Source organism: Copadichromis virginalis, linkage group LG18 (assembly GCF_057382275.1).
Source record: "Copadichromis virginalis isolate Kocher_CV1m ecotype Utaka linkage group LG18, C_Virginalis_male_GT1.1, whole genome shotgun sequence".
NCBI lineage: Eukaryota > Metazoa > Chordata > Actinopteri > Cichliformes > Cichlidae > Copadichromis > Copadichromis virginalis.
The window spans coordinates 36166234-36182764 of NC_140635.1; the positions used below are offsets into that span (position 1 = coordinate 36166234).

General features: G+C 41.7%; 1 protein-coding gene across 1 annotated transcript in view; it reads right to left on the reverse strand.

Moving 5' to 3' along the window:
• Positions 1-16531, reverse strand: part of LOC146688421 (uncharacterized) — a 66155-nt gene that overhangs the window by 4419 nt on the left and 45205 nt on the right. Inside the window, exons 16-21 of the mRNA XM_085438039.1 lie at positions 15476-15767; positions 14473-14568; positions 12631-12835; positions 12456-12540; positions 3850-4062; positions 614-2515 (exon numbers count right to left, since the gene is read on the reverse strand). Of these exons, the coding sequence (XP_085294165.1) occupies positions 614-2515; positions 3850-4062; positions 12456-12540; positions 12631-12835; positions 14473-14568; positions 15476-15767 (2793 nt within the window). The remainder of the gene's footprint in view (positions 1-613; positions 2516-3849; positions 4063-12455; positions 12541-12630; positions 12836-14472; positions 14569-15475; positions 15768-16531) is intronic.

The window sequence follows — 16531 nt, forward strand, 5'->3', positions numbered from 1 at the left end:
TTTAATGACACTGTAGAAAAAATAAAAATGCATGAAAATCAATGCTGCTGCCAATCACTGACCCATCTCAGGGGAGCTGCCATTTTTTCTTTCTTTTTGGTTTTTACGATAAAAAAAACAAGCAATTAAGCTGTGTATTCATACTGGCCTTTAAAGTAAAAAGAATTATAAATAATTTTTGGTATCTACTGAAGTAGTTTTAAAAGACTGAGTCATTTAAAGTGGAAAAAATCTTGACTTCTTCTTCTTCTAAAGCAGTAGAATTTTTAAGGATCACCCTCTCACATAGTACTGTTTTCCTTTTCAAACATCAGCAACAGCAGCAAAGAATTTCCCTGAAAGGCATACACGAAGAAGAAAAAGGCAAACAGCAATGCAGAACCCACACTTGTGTTCAGAAAACCTAGGTTATGGTAGGAAAACAACTTTCCATCGGAGATGTGATTAAATGCATCAGTTTTCTTGTTAATTTTGGGTAGTTTGAAGATTTGTCTGTGAGAGGAATTCAAAGCTGGTGAAAGACAAATTCAAAGAACACAGAGGTAGATGGTAACGCTGCCCACCACCATCCCAGCAAACTGCAGTGAAACAGCTGGGCAGAGGAATATCAGACCTGTTTCTTGATGCCGTTTCTTTCGCTGGCGCGTGCAGTCTGGGGTTTGGCTCTCTTACTCTCAGGTGGATTTGGACCCTTAGTGATCTGAGTCGCTGACCTTTTGGACGGACTTCTCTCTCGTTCTTGTTTGACTTTTCTTTTAAGCTGAGCTTTGTCAGCTGAGTCACATAAAGAAGCAGGGGCAGTTATACTCTCCACACTGATTTCCAACTGTTTAATCGACTTCTCGAGACTGTCTATAGAGTCGAACGCATTTTTGCAGAGCTCCTCTACCCGGTTATGTGACTCTGAATGTCTGGTATTAATATAAGAGGAGATATTGTCTCTGTCGCAGGCGCTGCTTTCGTCCAACTTCATTTGTTCCATTTTATTAATTTTAAACATCTGCGATTTATTTGTCTGGCTCTTGGTCTCCTTGACTGTTGTGCCACATGCTGCTACTTCCTCCTCATCAACAACAACTTCTTGTTTGCCCCTGTTTCCTGTTTTGATAGCCTGGCTAAATGCTGTCAGTCTTTTTTTAGGGAACTTGAATTTGAATTTCCTTTTTGTCTCAGTTTTTTTAAGTGAAGGTGATTCAGTCTGGCCCTGGTTTTCAAGAGCGGAGCTTTTATCTGTTGAAGGTCCTTCATGCTGTATTTGTGGAGGATTCTGACCATCTCCTGTCGTGAGCGATCCCATATTAATATTCGCGATACTACTTTTTCTAATACCCTGTTCCTCTTCCTCCTGGTTTGTCTTTTCCTCATCTGAAATGCTCTCTGGAGAAAAAATCCCACCAGTATCTTCCTCACTTTCAAAGATTGTAGACAGCCGCTTGTAGGCCGACTGAAAGTCCACGGGCTGGTTCAAGAAAACAATAATAGGTTTTCTGTCAAACTGATCATTACCGTCCTCAAAACCATGGTTCTCATGTCCTACATAGGTGGGCTCACCAGCGGTGTCCCCAGATACTGTTTGTATTTGAGAGCCATTCATTTTGGCTGAGGTTTCCTCTTTGGACTGTGGTCTGACTCTGGTCTTGGAGATTATACGGCTATATTTACAAATCTGAGGCGGTGGAGGGGGCGGTCCCTCACCAGCCTCATCACAGCTCAGGCTACCTCCGTCTTCTGTGTATTGCAGCTGGTTACCTGTTACTGTTTGTTCCCGGTTCCCCTGCTTGCTACTACAATCTAAGATGGGTGACAATGGGGAAGGTTTTGTAACGGAGGTTGAAGTTACACACTCCTGGTCAGGCCTCAGTGATGCATTCTGCTGGACTGGTGGACCTGATGTCCTCTCGTTTTCACTGGATTCTAAAGTTAGAACCACCATCACATTGGACTTCTTCTCTGACGCTTCTTTGGCGGTTTCATTCATGTCTTTGGGACTTTTGGCACATCCTTGAATGTTTTCTTTCTGTAGAGTAACAACTGTTGTAACCTTGACCTTTTCTTTTGTGGCTGGCGACGATACCTGTCCAACAAACTCTTTCACTTGATTAGGAGTTCTGACATTTTCTTTCTGTGAAACTCTTCCTACTCTAAGTTCATCTAGTTTTATATCTTTGTCCTGACTTGATGTTGGCTCCTCCTCATCAGTCTGGAAACGTTTAACATCTTTTAAAGTTCCCAGTGGAAATATCTCCACATCCTTTACTGTTGGACAAGAAGGCACTTGTTCAATTACCGTCTCCACTTTGTTCTCAGTGAGACTGTTTTCCCCACCTTCTCTGTTTGCTTTTAGTCCAGCTGCTGCTATGAGAGGGTAGTCATTTGTAAAGCACAGCTGAGGGTCTGACTGTTGGTCACATGTTGCTAACTCATTAGCTACTTGTGAGTTTAGAGACGTCCTCTCCTTTTTTGCATTTTGTTTATTTCCAACTGATGAGTGATTCTTATTTGTCAGTTCTGTCACCTATGAACAGAAAAGGTAAAATGAAACAACAACAGAAACAGTACATATTTCGCCTTTTCTGCACAATAATTACTTTAAATTTACATCCATGTTTTCTCAGTACAATCATTCATTATTTTACTTTAAATGTAATACAGCAATGATCAGAGCCGATATATGACAATGATGATTTTTTGAATAGCTCTTGAGACAGAATAAATGACTTTTTTTCCTTAGAGAAGGCTTTGGCACACTAATCCTCTATTGCGATGCATGGTGCTGCCACCACCATATTTAACCCATAAACTGATATGAAAAAACCCACAACTCTGTGTTTAGCAATAAATGGTTTAAGGGTGAAAGAAAGTTTGATCCCAGTTTAAAAGGAAATTAATTATTTGAAGAGTCAAAGAACGCGAACAGCTACAGTTTATTTTTCCAAAAAGGTAGGTACAGAGCACGAACAGCACGGGCAGCATGTTTATGAAGAAAGGAACCTTCTCATATGGGCTAAGAAAAACTAAAACTTCATTTTACTCCTAATTCCTCACTGTAATCTTTTTTTTCTTCTTGTTTTTGTAATAGGAAATTAAAAAATCAAAGTGACAGGAATATAATGCAAACAGTTCATTTCAGCCACGATTTAAACAGAATTACATGAGAATGTAACAAACTTCCAGATGAGTTAAACCAGAGCTAACAAAAAACACATAAAGGCCAACCTCTATATTGTAACAATATTTCACACTGCACATAATGACAAATGGTAAAGTAAATGGACTGGTTCTTATAAAGAGCTTTTACTCTACCTGAGCACTGAAAACACAACATGCCTCATTGACCCATTCATACAAGCACGTTTTTAGGCTTAAGTGCTTTCAAGCTAACATTCACACTTGGAGGGATGCATCAGAGGAGTCAGGGACTGAACCACTGAATAGTAAATGATCTGCTCTACCTCCTGAGCTACAGCCACCCCATATGTTTACACAGTGTCCATCTCTAACTACAAAAATCAGTATCTTACAGCAAATACAGCAGAACACTGTCCAGTGATGCTCACTGGAAATTTATTTTTCTGAAACAGGTTTAATGTTTGTTTGTCATGACAAATTCATCATTAACAGGAAAACAATTAAAGTTCAGCTTTTGTCAGTTAAAAGCAGAGAAAATCCTGAAATTATTAGTCAAAGCAGAAGCATGTTTAGTCCACTTAGGGCAGGCTAAACTAAAACACAAACCTGGATTTTTAACTGTTAGATTTAGCTTTCCATAGGCTCATCTCAGTATTAGCAACCTGGTGTTTTCTTCAGATTAAAAATTTTATCTTAAAAATAACTATTTATTTAGTATACCTGCAGTTCTTTCAAGACTTTCTCCTCTTCCTCTTCCTCCTCCCCCTCTTGTCTTTGTGCTGACACTGCAGCAGGGGCAGAGGTGGATATAGCCAGATGTGCAGCAGTGCACATCTGGGATTTGTGTTTGACCTCTGGTGGCTGTCGTGGAGGTTTGAGCTGAGGAACTAGAGGTAGCTCTTTTCCTTTATCATCTTCATCCTGTGCAGACTGCTTGTGAAACACAGAACAGAATGAATTTAGGTGTCTTCTGTCACTGAGAAAGCTCATTGTCTAAAACCATTGGAGTCACTTCATCTTTTTTAAACAAGAATGCGCTGTTGGCTGTTGTGAAAGGATGTGTAACATTAATTAAACTACAATTTGAAGTCATAGGTTTAACATTTTGTCACCCTGACCAGTTCGCCAAAGGGCTAACACAGACACTAGTAATAAACTACTACTAATAAAAAACATACAACTGTCGCTCTAACTTCAGGGTTTGTTGTACTAAAATTAATCTGTGGTTTGATTTATTTACTCAGTTACTCTTTTGAACATAGTGCAGTGTTTCAATGTTAAGTGTGAAGAACTAAAAAGAAAGTGCTTATTTGTTGCTTAGATTGTCTGTTTGGGAGACAGACTGTTGGAGTCAAATTGTTAAATGTTGTCAGTGTGTTACTTAAATTTGTAAGTCTTGGTTCAAACTGTATGATCAAAGACATTCCTTTGTTTCTGACTCCCTCCCCAGCCAGTCTGTTGGTGGGGGAGGCTGCAGTGTTTTATTATAGGACATCCTATGTGAAGATTTTTTCTTGTTTAGTAAACTTCCTGCTTTTATGACCCTTTTGTGGGCAGGAGGTCACACAAACGCACCTCCAAACACAAACACACACTCACGTGCACCTACACATACACACACACACACATTCTCGCGCATACACACACACACACACACACACACGTGCTTACACGTGCACACACACACACACACACACACGTGCTTACACGTGCACACACACACACACACACACACACACACACACACACACACACACGTGCTTACACGTGCACACACATACACACATAGTATCTTATCCTTTAGAACCATAGGGGGGGTTTACAATGGGTGGTGCTTGTGTGTACTGTAACTGTTTTCAGTTAAAGGCAGCAAGGAAGGCTGCTTTATTTGATGCTGGCTAGGAGGCGGGTGAGGAGCGTTCAGCTCCAAGAGCCTGGTTCCGACCAGCCTCCCTTGCTAGCAAGTAAAACCGGTTAAAGCTGTTCGTCTTGCTTCCTTGCTTTGTTAACGGAAATAAGTTTCTAAACCAGCGGGGCCTGTGGAAGCGCAGACCCAAGACAGACACCCTCTCTGCTTTTAAGACTAGGCTTAAGGCTTTCCTTTTTCACAAAGCTTATAGTTCAGGCTGGATCAGGTGACCCTGAATCCTCCCTTAGTTATGCTACAATAGACTTAGGCTGCTGTGGGCTTTCCATGATGCACTGAGCATTTCTCCTTCTCTCACTCACACTGCATTTAATTATGAGTTATTATTAATCTCTGGCTCTCTTCCAGGGCACGTTTTATGACTTGTCTCCTTTCTCTCACCCCAACCAGTTGCGGCAGCTAGTTGCCCTTCCCTGAGCCTGGTTTCTTCCTGTTAAACTGGAGTTTTTCCTTCCTTGTTGGGGTTACATGCGTTTTCTTTGTGTTACCTTAGTCTTTACCTTACATTATAAACCACCCTGAGGCAACTGAATTGAATCGAACTCTTTTTTATGGGGAATTTTGACTATTCTTTCAGAATTGCAGGTCAGACACTGACGTTGGATGAGAAGTCTCCGCTCTAATTCATCCCAAAGGTGTTCTATCGGGTTGAGGTCAGGATTCTGTGAGGCCACACATCAAACTTCTGCAGCCATGGCTTAATGGATGTTGCTTTGTGCACTGGTGTGCAGTCATGTTTGAACGGGAAGATGTTCCCACAAGTTTGGAGGATGAAAATGTCTTGGTATGCTGAAGCATTAAGACTTCCTGTCATGCGAACTAAGGGATTTAGCCCAGCACCTGAAAAACAACCCTTCACTAAACTTTACACTGTTCTCCTGGAAACCACCAAACCCAGGCTCCTCCATCAGATTGCCAGATGGAGAAGCATGATTTGTCACTCCAGAGAACACGTCTGCTCAAGAGTACAGTGGTGGCGGGGGTTGACGTAGGAGCAGCGACATGTAAAGACGCGTGGCTGAGTTGCTCTGTGGGGATACGCTATTTTTTCATATAAATACTGTGACATTGGGCACTAACGCGTTATCGGTCATCAGCTGAGTTACCACTGCAAATGTGCGCATCGCCCAAGGGAACTTTACAACAATGTCAGGGTCCAAAAACACCAGAAAGACTGATGGAGCCAAGGCAATTGATAGCAATGCTACATCCCCGGACACGGCCGCGCTAATGGCTGCCATGGCTAACTTGGAGAAGAATGTAGTCGCCAAAATTTCTACGCTGGAAGCAAAAGTCGAGACCAAGTGCCAAGCTCTCAATGAGCTGATCGATTCGCTTTGCAGCAATGTTTCTGACCAAATAGATGAAGTGCGGACTGAACTTTGTGCTAAGATTGATGCTCTAGCAACTACCTGCACTGACCACCATAGCTGGCTAACTAGCCTGGAAGAAGATGCAAACACGTATTCGGACCGGGCTGTGGACTTGGAGAAGCAAGTTCACGATCTGAAAGAAATTGTGTCAGCTCTTTCGGACAACACCAAAGACCTTGAGGGGAGACAGCGCAGATGCAACATTCGAATATTTGGCGTGAGAGAGCACTTTGAGACTGGGACGCACCCTGTCAACTCTGTGGCCCAGCTACTAAAGGAGGTTTTGGCCCTGGATACCGCTCCGACACTGGATCGGGCACATCGCAGCCTCCAGCCCATCCCTGCGAGAGACCAGAGACCCAGGCCACTTATTGTCAAATTTCATTACGTTCAAGAAAAGGAGGAGGTAAACAGTCCCCTGACGCATGATGGAGTCAAAATCCTAATTTTCCCGGACCTGCCATCTGCAGTCGCGAAGAGACGGGGGGCCTTTAAAGAAGTTAAAGATCTACTGCGCGGATGTCGGGGTGTGAGATTCCAGATGCTATACCCAGCGAAGCTGAGGATTTCTTCTCCTCTTGGTGAGGAAATATTCACCAATCCAACGGCTGCTAAAGACTACGTCAGGAATCGCATCTTGGCTGTGTGTGGGAATCAAGACACGGGCTGAGTGGACTGTGCGACCTCAGTTGCTTTTTGACTCTCTATTGTTCACTGACTCAGACTGCACTTTAGAGAGGTTTGAACTTTTGCTTCTTTCATAATTTAATAGGTCTGCAAATAATTGTTTATCACTGAGTGAAGTAATCGACCAAGAGAAGTCACGTGTGCCTTTCCAATCTGCCAGATGGCTAACAACTGGGTCATAGTTGGTGTTCCCTGCTAGGGGCAACTTTTGTATTTGGGGAGTGAAGAGACATGTTGGATATAAGCTCTTTTTGTTTTTGTTTTTGTCTGTCCCGTTTGGATCTTTTGCCATCAGAATTATTGTCTAAAGGCAAAGAAAGATGCCCAACTGCTTTACTGTACCAAATGGACCATCCCAGCCTTCCGTATTGGTCTATTTGATTCACCTTTGCTTTTATTGTTTATTTCATTTTCATTTGCTGAGCACGGGACAGACTTGACTGGGGAGAAGAAAAGGGAGAAAGAAGGAGGGAAAGAAAAAGAGCGGGGGATATAAGCTCTTTTGGGGGGCAGGGCGTAGTTTGCTCCCGATTTGTGGGAGTTGCGTTTATAGTTACTCTGGGTTTTTACTTTTGCTCTTTTGTTTTTTTTAATTTTTTTAATTTCTTTTTTTCTTGTTGGCTGCAGTTTTGTGCGTATACTTACCCCAAATTATTGTTCAGCTTGCCTGTCATGATTGTCTTGAAAGTGTGAATATAGCCAACTGTGTAACCAAAAGTGCTGCAACTACACCTGATTCTACTAAATTTATTACATGGAATGTGAAAGGCCTAAATAATTTTAGAAAATGCAAAAGGATATTCACTCATGTGTCAACTTTCAAACCGGACATGCAAAGCAAGAGGCTGACACAAAGTTGGGTTTCCCAGGTCTACCATTCTGGATTTAAATCGCGGGGGTTGCCATTCTTGTTAGGAAAAATTTTCCCTTCATCACCTCAAATGTAAAATGTGATGTGAATGGTCGCTTTCTGATAGTTACTTGTAAGCTCCACAACACTCCAGTTATCTTGGTAAATACTTATGCACCAACTTGGGACAATCCACAATTTTTTATAAGACTAATTGGCCTGCTGCCAGACTTCAATACGCATCACCTGATTATGGGCGGGGATCTGAATCTGGTATTCGATCCCAACCTTGACAGGTCTAAGCCGCGTCAGTCTACTGGGACCTCCAGATCAGTGTCCGTTCTGAACACATTTCTTCAAAACTATGGCATTTCAGATCCACTGCGTATCACTGAGCCCTTAGCAAAATACGATTCCTTCTTCTCCCCCGTGCATCATTCGTATTCCAGGATTGATTATTTCCTTCTGGATATTTTATTATTACCCCAAGGGTCACTATGTGTAAATATCATGTAATTGTAATTTCTGATCATGCACCAGTGCAGGTTGATATCGCATATCCAAACGTGTGCGCAAGGCAGCGGTTCTGGAAATTTGACTCAGCATTAATGTCAGATGAGGAGTTTTGTAAGTTCATTGAACACCACATCGAGCTTTTTCTAGAAACAAATAACACTCCAGATGTTTCAAAATCTATAATTTGGGAGTCGCTAAAAGCATATCTGCGGGGCCAAATTATTTCTTTTTCGTCTTATAAGAATAAAAAGCAAAACAAACGGCTCTGAGAGCTGACAGAGCTCATAGCTAACATTGACACACAATATGCTACCTGTCCAACCGCTGATTTATATAAGCAGAAGGTACTGCTGCAGTCTGAATTTGACACCCTCTCAATTAAAGAAACTGAGAAGCTCCTACTTAGATCAAGACATCATAAATACGAGCATGGTGAAAAAGCAGGTAGATATCTTTCGCATCAGCTTCGTCAATCCGCCGCAGCTCAGTCTATACCCGACATACAGTTAGACTCCGGTCAGGTGGTAACACACCCTGACGGAATTAATGCTGCTTTCAAGTTATTTTATCAGGATCTCTATACTTCCCGCACTGATTATTCAGAGGCTGACTTGGATTCCTTTTTGAGGAACATAGATACTCCCACTATTAACCCAGACCAACGTGAGCTACTAGAAAGACCTATTACCTCTGCGGAAATATTGCAGGCAGTTAATTCCTTGTAAAATGGCAAGGCACCGGGCCCAGACGGCTTCTCGTGTGATTTCTATAAATGCTTTGCTGGCAAGTTAGTTTCTTTACTGTCTGAGGTTTTTTCAGAAATTCAGGCAACAAGCACGTTGCCTCAAACTCTGTCCCAAGCCACTGTCTCTTTAATACTCAAAAAAGACAAGGACCCTCAAAAATGTGGATCCTATCGCCCCATTAGTCTACTGAATGTGGATTATAAGATCCTCACAAAAGCTCTTGCACTTCGTATTGAGAAGGTAGTACCTTCTATTATACATGAGGACCAAACAGGCTTTATAGTGAACCACCAGTCATATTTCAATATCAGATGGCTGTTAAATATCCTATATTCTGACCATTCAGTTGATCACCCCGAGATAATAGTCTCACTGGATGCCGAGAAGGCTTTTGACTGCGTGGATTGGCAATATCCGTTCTCCGTTTTGAAAAAAATTTGGCTTTGGTTCTAATTTTATTTCATGGATCAGGACTCTGTACTCAGCGCCCCTGTCTTCAGTCTGCACCAATAAGACCATTTCAGAATACTTTTCCGTACATAGAGGTACCCGACAGGGATGCCCCTTAAGCCCCCTGCTATTCAATCTGGCAATAGAGCCGCTGGCAGCAGCATTGAGAACGGACCCCAGAATAAGGGGGATCACTATTCATAAGTGCTCCTTGTATGCAGACGATCTCCTTCTGTATATTACAGATCCGGAGGCATCAATTCCTTCAGTTCTGGACCTCATTGGATCCTTTGGCCGCCTGTCTGGTTACAGTTTGAACCTGGCTAAAAGCACAATGTTCCCTATTAACAGTCTGGCAAAGGAGGCTGACTACTCAGCCTTTCAGTTTAGACTGGAACACTCCTCATTCACCTATTTGGGTATTCAAATCACAGACACTTATCAGGATTTTTTTAAATAAAATTTTACCCCTTTATTAGAGAAAACAAAATTGGTTTTGGCACGCTGGTCAGCATTACCCATCTCTCTTGCTGGGCGGGTCAACACAATTAAAATGGTAGTCTTGCCTCGATTCATGTACCTCTTCCAGATGATACCCCTTTTTCTTCCTAAAACCTTTTTCACCCAGTTAGACGGACTCATATCATCTTTTATTTGGGACAAAAAAGTTCCAAGAAAATCCCTGTTACAGTGTTCTAAGTCGGAAGGCAGCCTGGCCCTACCAAACTTTATGTATTATTGTTGGGCTGCCAATATTGTGAAACTATCCACCTGGATGCGGGCTTTTAGGGAGGGCAGAGGGCCGCCTTGGTCCACTATGGAGCTAGACGGTAATCTCACCATATCCCCTGTTGCAATACTGTGTTCAGGTCTACCAGTCAGTCGCAATGTTAATTTTAAAAATCCTGTGGTTAAGAACTCTCTCAATGTCTGGTTTCAGGGTCGACGACATTTCGGGCTGAGGCGGTCACTTGTCTGCTCCCCTATTGCATCAAATCATCTTTTTTTACCAGCTCAGAGCGATGCAGGGTTCAAGGTTTGGTACAGCAGAGGAATTATCTGCTTCTCTGATCTGTTTGTTAAAGGGTCATTTTTATCCTTTGAAACATTATCTAAAGATTTTGGAGTGCTTTACCTTGTAAAGCACTTTGTGACATATGTCTGTGAAAGGTGCTATATAAATAAACTTTACTTACTTACTTACTAATTCCAAAGACTCACTTCTTTAGATACTTACAAGCGCGTAGCTTTGTAGTTAAACACTTCACTTCTTATCCAAGTCTACCTAATGACTGTCCACTTGAGGATTGTCTGCAATTTCAATCTATTGCTAGAGGCCACATCTCTAAAATATATAGCACACTGCAGCATATAAAGGCAGACTGTGTCCACAGCCAGAAACACCTGGGAGCTGGACTTAAACCTCCAGATCCCAGACGACCTATGGGACCTTAGTGTGAGCAGGATGCATGAATCCTCAATCTGTATACGGCATTGTATAATACAGTTTAAAATTCTTCACCGGGCATACCTAACCAAAGCTAAACTAGCCAAAATATACAATACCTCTGATGATAGATGTCCGAGGTGCAAGCAATCACCCGCCACTATGAGCCATATGTTCTGGACCTGCTCTGATTTGAACCGGTTCTGGGAATTCGTTTGTAAGGTTATTTTATATGTGTGTGGGAAAACAATTGATCCCAATCCAATGACAGCAGTCTTTGGTGTACTCCCAAACCACCACGGGATAACTTCTTATCAAATGAATGCAGTGGCTTTCTCATCTGTCCTGGCACGCAGGCTAATTCTTCTTAAATTGAAGGATTCAGGTCCGCCAGTGTTTGTTCAGTGGGTGAGAGAGGTGATGAGGTGCTTGCAGATAGAGCATCTGAGATACAGTTTGAGAGGGTCTCAAAGTAAATACTACAAAACCTGGTCATCCTTTGTTGAATATGTGGAGAAGTCGTCATTTACTGAAGTATGATGTATTACTGCTTTTATGTGTGTTTGGGTTTTTTTCTCTTTCTTTCTTTAAACCCACCTACTATCTGTAGCAAGCCAAAAAGAACTGCGCACAATGCAGCCCCCCTTTTATTTATGTATTTATTCTATTCTATTTTTGTTTGTTTTGTTCTTTGGTGGGTTTTGTGGGGGGTGTTGTTGTTGTTGTTTTTTTTTGCCTTGTTCACATGGTAGTTTTTATTTGTTTGTGCCCATAGATTATACATTTTCCTGCATCCAACTGGTTTGCACTGTGTGGCGCAACCGGTTTCACAATGGCTGTGTTTGTAATCACAATTTGAGTTGTATTTTTCTGTACTTTTGTCATATTGGAAGATCATAAATAAAGTTGTCAAAAAAAAAAAAGAGTACTGCATCCAACACTTTACATTGTACTTGTGATATAAAGCTTCAGAAATGTTTGTAGTGCTTTTGCACAAGTCTGCTTGGTGCTTGATTCTAAATACCTGTGGCCACGGAAGTGATTGGAACACCTGAATTTAATGTGGATGAGTGAATCCCTCCAACAAAATAGTGTTCAGGTTGTTTTCATTCTTTTCTCCTAGCTTGTTCTTTATTGTGACTCTTCTTTATATAATGTAAAACATTTCAAAAACAAAAGATAGTATTTTAAGAAAGTATTTTTGTGGGAAAATGTATAATGTACTTCCACTTGGCAATAGTTAGCGTGTAAAGTTATTCATGTCAGGAGGGTGACGGGCCAGACTGGAAGTGTCCATGGTACACCTGTCTTAGCTGAAGGCACAACAAACCTGGGCTCCAACAGGCTCTTTCCTAGTTACAAAGACCACCTCTCCTGACCTTCCTGTTGTGAGACCTGAAGTGACAGCATGGATTCTGAGAAGACAATAAAACAAATACAAATATTAGGTGAATTGTGATTTTAACCAGTAGAAAGTCCTTCCTGATGCTCAGTGATCAACTGACCTCCGTGGAGGAGGAGGAGGAGGGCTCTTGCCTGCCCTGTCTGGACTGTGCTTCATCTCCTTGTCTAAGCTGGAGCGGCGTGGTTTTTCCACCTGTGGCCGGCTGCTGCACTTGGCACCAGGAGAAGCTGATGAGGTAGCTGAAAGACCAACCGATGACTGAAGGTCCACAGCGGCTGCAGGAAGCTGTGACACTGCTGCTGGAGCTAAACACATCACAATGCTGTCATTTAATAAACTGTCTTTCATATAAATGACAAAGAAAGTAGATTAATGTCTGCCTATTTTGAAATGTTTAATCAGCCTGGTTTCATCATGATGCCATTCAAGATGATCTTGAAACTGCTTTGAGAAGCTACTCTGCTCACTTAAAGGAACAATGAATGAAATTAACAACATGTGCACTAGAGGGACAACTGTGAGACAACTCCCGAAACAGGAAAGGTTTTATAAGATAAGATAAGATAAGATAACCTTTATTAGTCCCACACGTGGGAAATTTGTTTTGTCACAGCAGGAAGTGGACAGTGCAAAAGTTATGAGGCAAAAATTAGAATACAATAAGAATAAATACAGTACACAGCTGTACAGAATAGAATAAAATAAAATACTATATACAGTAGAATAAAATAAAATAAATATACAATAAGATAAAAATAGAATACAAATACAAATACTATATACAACTGAGTAAAAATACAACGATGACAGAAAGGATTATTGCACTTAGTATTATAGGTGGAAGCCACTGACATTTTTCCTCTCCTCATCTTTTCTGACTGTTGTTTCAGTAGTTTTGCATTTGGCTAGAGTCAGTGTGCCTACTGGTGCCACAAGGTGATACTTGGACCCTACAGAAGTCACAAAGGTAGTCCAACTCCTCCAGGAGTGTCTTTCAGCAGAGTCTCAAGAGCATGGAGGGGATTCCATGAGACAGGCAGTTACCCTATGAGAGAAGGAGGGGTCCGTCGAAAATCCTTAACCCATCAGCAAGGTCAGCAAGGAATAGCGTGAGTGCTGACAAAGTTACAAAATGACCTCCATCAGGCCACTGGTGTGAATGTCTCTGATCAAACAATCAGAAACAGACCTCATGAAGGTGGCCTGAGGACCCGACATTCGCTACTGTGCTTATTGCCCAGCGCTGTGGAGCCCGACTGACATTTTAAAAAGAATAATAACTGGCAGCTGCACCACAGCTGCTTTTCACAGACGAGCAGGTTCACCCTGAGCACATGTGACAGATGCAAAAGGGTCACAGGTCAAGGTCAAGGTTCTTTAGCAAAGAAGAATGTTATGCTGCCTGTAACATCGCTCAACATGACCAGTTTTTTGGTGGGTCAGTGGCAGTCTGGGGAGACCATGTGCTGGTGCTGGGGTTTCTGGGTTCCTCATGGTGCCCAACAATGCCCAGCTTCATGTAAGAGTATGGTGGCAGTTCCTGAGTTTGAAGGAATTGATTGACCTGCCTCTGTGCCTGCCTGTGTTAAATCCTGTACAACATCTGTCTTCTCATTTGGAGCACCAATGTTGTCAATCATGTATATAAGCATGTGGGGACCATAATAACTATTGAGTACCATCTTGAGTTGCTGTAACTACTGTGCCAAATCATTTTTTGACTGTGATTTTCGAGGTGTCTTTGAATTCAGTCCTCTTTATATTGATTATTTTAATTTCCATCAAACACTGCAGCATCCTTTTGTTTCTAACACATTATATATCCATATCAGTATCTTTTTGAGCAGTGTAAATGACCTTGATAAGAATGAAAAGAGCTGTATTAACGTACTACAAGGAGGTGATATCTAAGGTGATATCTTTCTTCAAACTGGAGTCATACCTGTGTTTGGGGGTTTTAAATCAGTGGAGTCCCCTTGATCACTTTGTTTGGAAGGTGTGTCTTGCTGGGTGGCAAACACGAGTGCCTGATCCTCCCCTGAGATTTTAGCACAAACACAAAGTATCAGTATTAGCTGGTCACAACCACACTACCACTTTACCATTACTTTAGTGGTAATACTGTGAAAGTTATTATAGTTCACCATTAGAGACTGATTATTGAAGCCATAATGTTTCATATTGTTTTGGGCAGCCAGACACGAGTCCCATGGTCAAATACAAAAATATTTGAAGTGAAAAGTTAAGAACTGTTGAATTTAAACACAACAACAAAGGGTTTCATGCATGCCTTAACATAATTATGACACTATACAGTGCTGATTGGCAAAAAAACCCAAAACATTTTTCTTCAAATTTGAAGGGTTATAATAATAGGCCAGCGGGGGAGCTGGCTCTAGCCCCTCCCTCACAGACACACACTATCTTGGTTGGCTGCTGCCTCTAAACATATTGTGCGTTGTCAGTCTTGTGTGCCGGTCAGTAACATTCAATATTTATTATTTACTGTGTTGTTCTCTTTTTGCTTGTTGTTTGTTTTTCAGCAGGCGATCAAACAGATTTTTAGTGTCGTTTCTCTCTGGCTCTCGTCTCCTGTCTTTTTCTTTCCCTCTCTTTCTGTTGAGTCTCTTTCCAACTTTTCTTCTCTTTGTCTTTCTCTTTCCCGTCTCCCAGTAATGTCCATTCTGATTGTAATAACTTAAAAGTAAAAAAATAAATACATCAATAATATAGAGTGAATAAACTATGATAATCAAGTGGACCAGTATAGGAAAAGCTGTATTGATCCACTTGGGAAAATAAATCTGTTGGGCATTTTTTGTGCCTATAGACAATAATTCTGATTGTTAGAGTGCTGGACAGGACCGCAACCCCCCCCCCCCCCCCCCAAAAAAAGAAAAACAAAACAAAGAACAAACTGCATGAGAAGCATTGAGGGACTCTACCTTGCAGTGTCAGGTTCAGAGGTGTGTTCTGTTCTGATTTCGATGCAAGTCGAGCTGTATGTTGTGAGGCAGAATTGTTCACTCTGAATTCTGACACATCCAAACTAGGGATAGACTCCATTACGCTGGCCTGGACCTCTTGTAGGACCTGGTTAAAGCCGATAGTGGTGCTGGGAGGTTGAGTGTGGCTAGAATTGAAGGTGGCCGGTTGTTTCACTCGGCTGGGACTGGACTGACCCATACACCTGGCTTTTCCACTGAGGCCGCCCCCTTGAGTTTGTTTCTCTGTTGTCTGTGGAGAATAGTGAAAGTTTGTTTCAAACTAGGCACAAAACTGAATGAGAGCTTTTTTAAAATACCACAAGAATGCAGTTTAGACAGACAATCGTGGTCTGAACCAGACTGACAACAATTACTCTAAAACAGATTGGAAACGATTTCTAAATACGACCTAAATATCCCCCAACCCCAGAAAAAAAGCCAGTGCTTGTGATATCATGACAGTAGGGATAACACAGCCCGGGATGAGGCGAGGCGGGTCAGGTGGGTTGGAACTCTACATTATCCCTGACATGTGTAGAAACCTCTAAAACTTTGAACATGCTGATGGCAACAGATATATGCAATTTTTTCCAGGATATATTTATTGAGCAATTGTCTGTATGACAATGGAATTTACAGCATGAGATAGTTGCTCTGTTTTTGTACATTAACACCACATAGCATAACAAAATATAACAAAACGTAACATAACATGGTACAATACCCTCCCACACGCCCACAACCCCAGTCCCAGCTGTCCAGCTAGCTTGTCATAATGAGAAGCCAAAAATCAGATTGCTGATTGTGCAAAGGCCTGTTTCCAAAGTCTAAATGTATTGTCTAGAATAGACGGTTTAAAAGATGGATTCCCTACAATAGGTGTAATAGGTGATAGAGACTTCAAATCAAAGTGTAGTTTAATCTGCTTAAGAATACGTCATATATAGACTTATCAATGGGCAGGGGAGACAGCAGTATAGCTTCTATACAGTAAGGCTGACAAGCTTCCAGCTC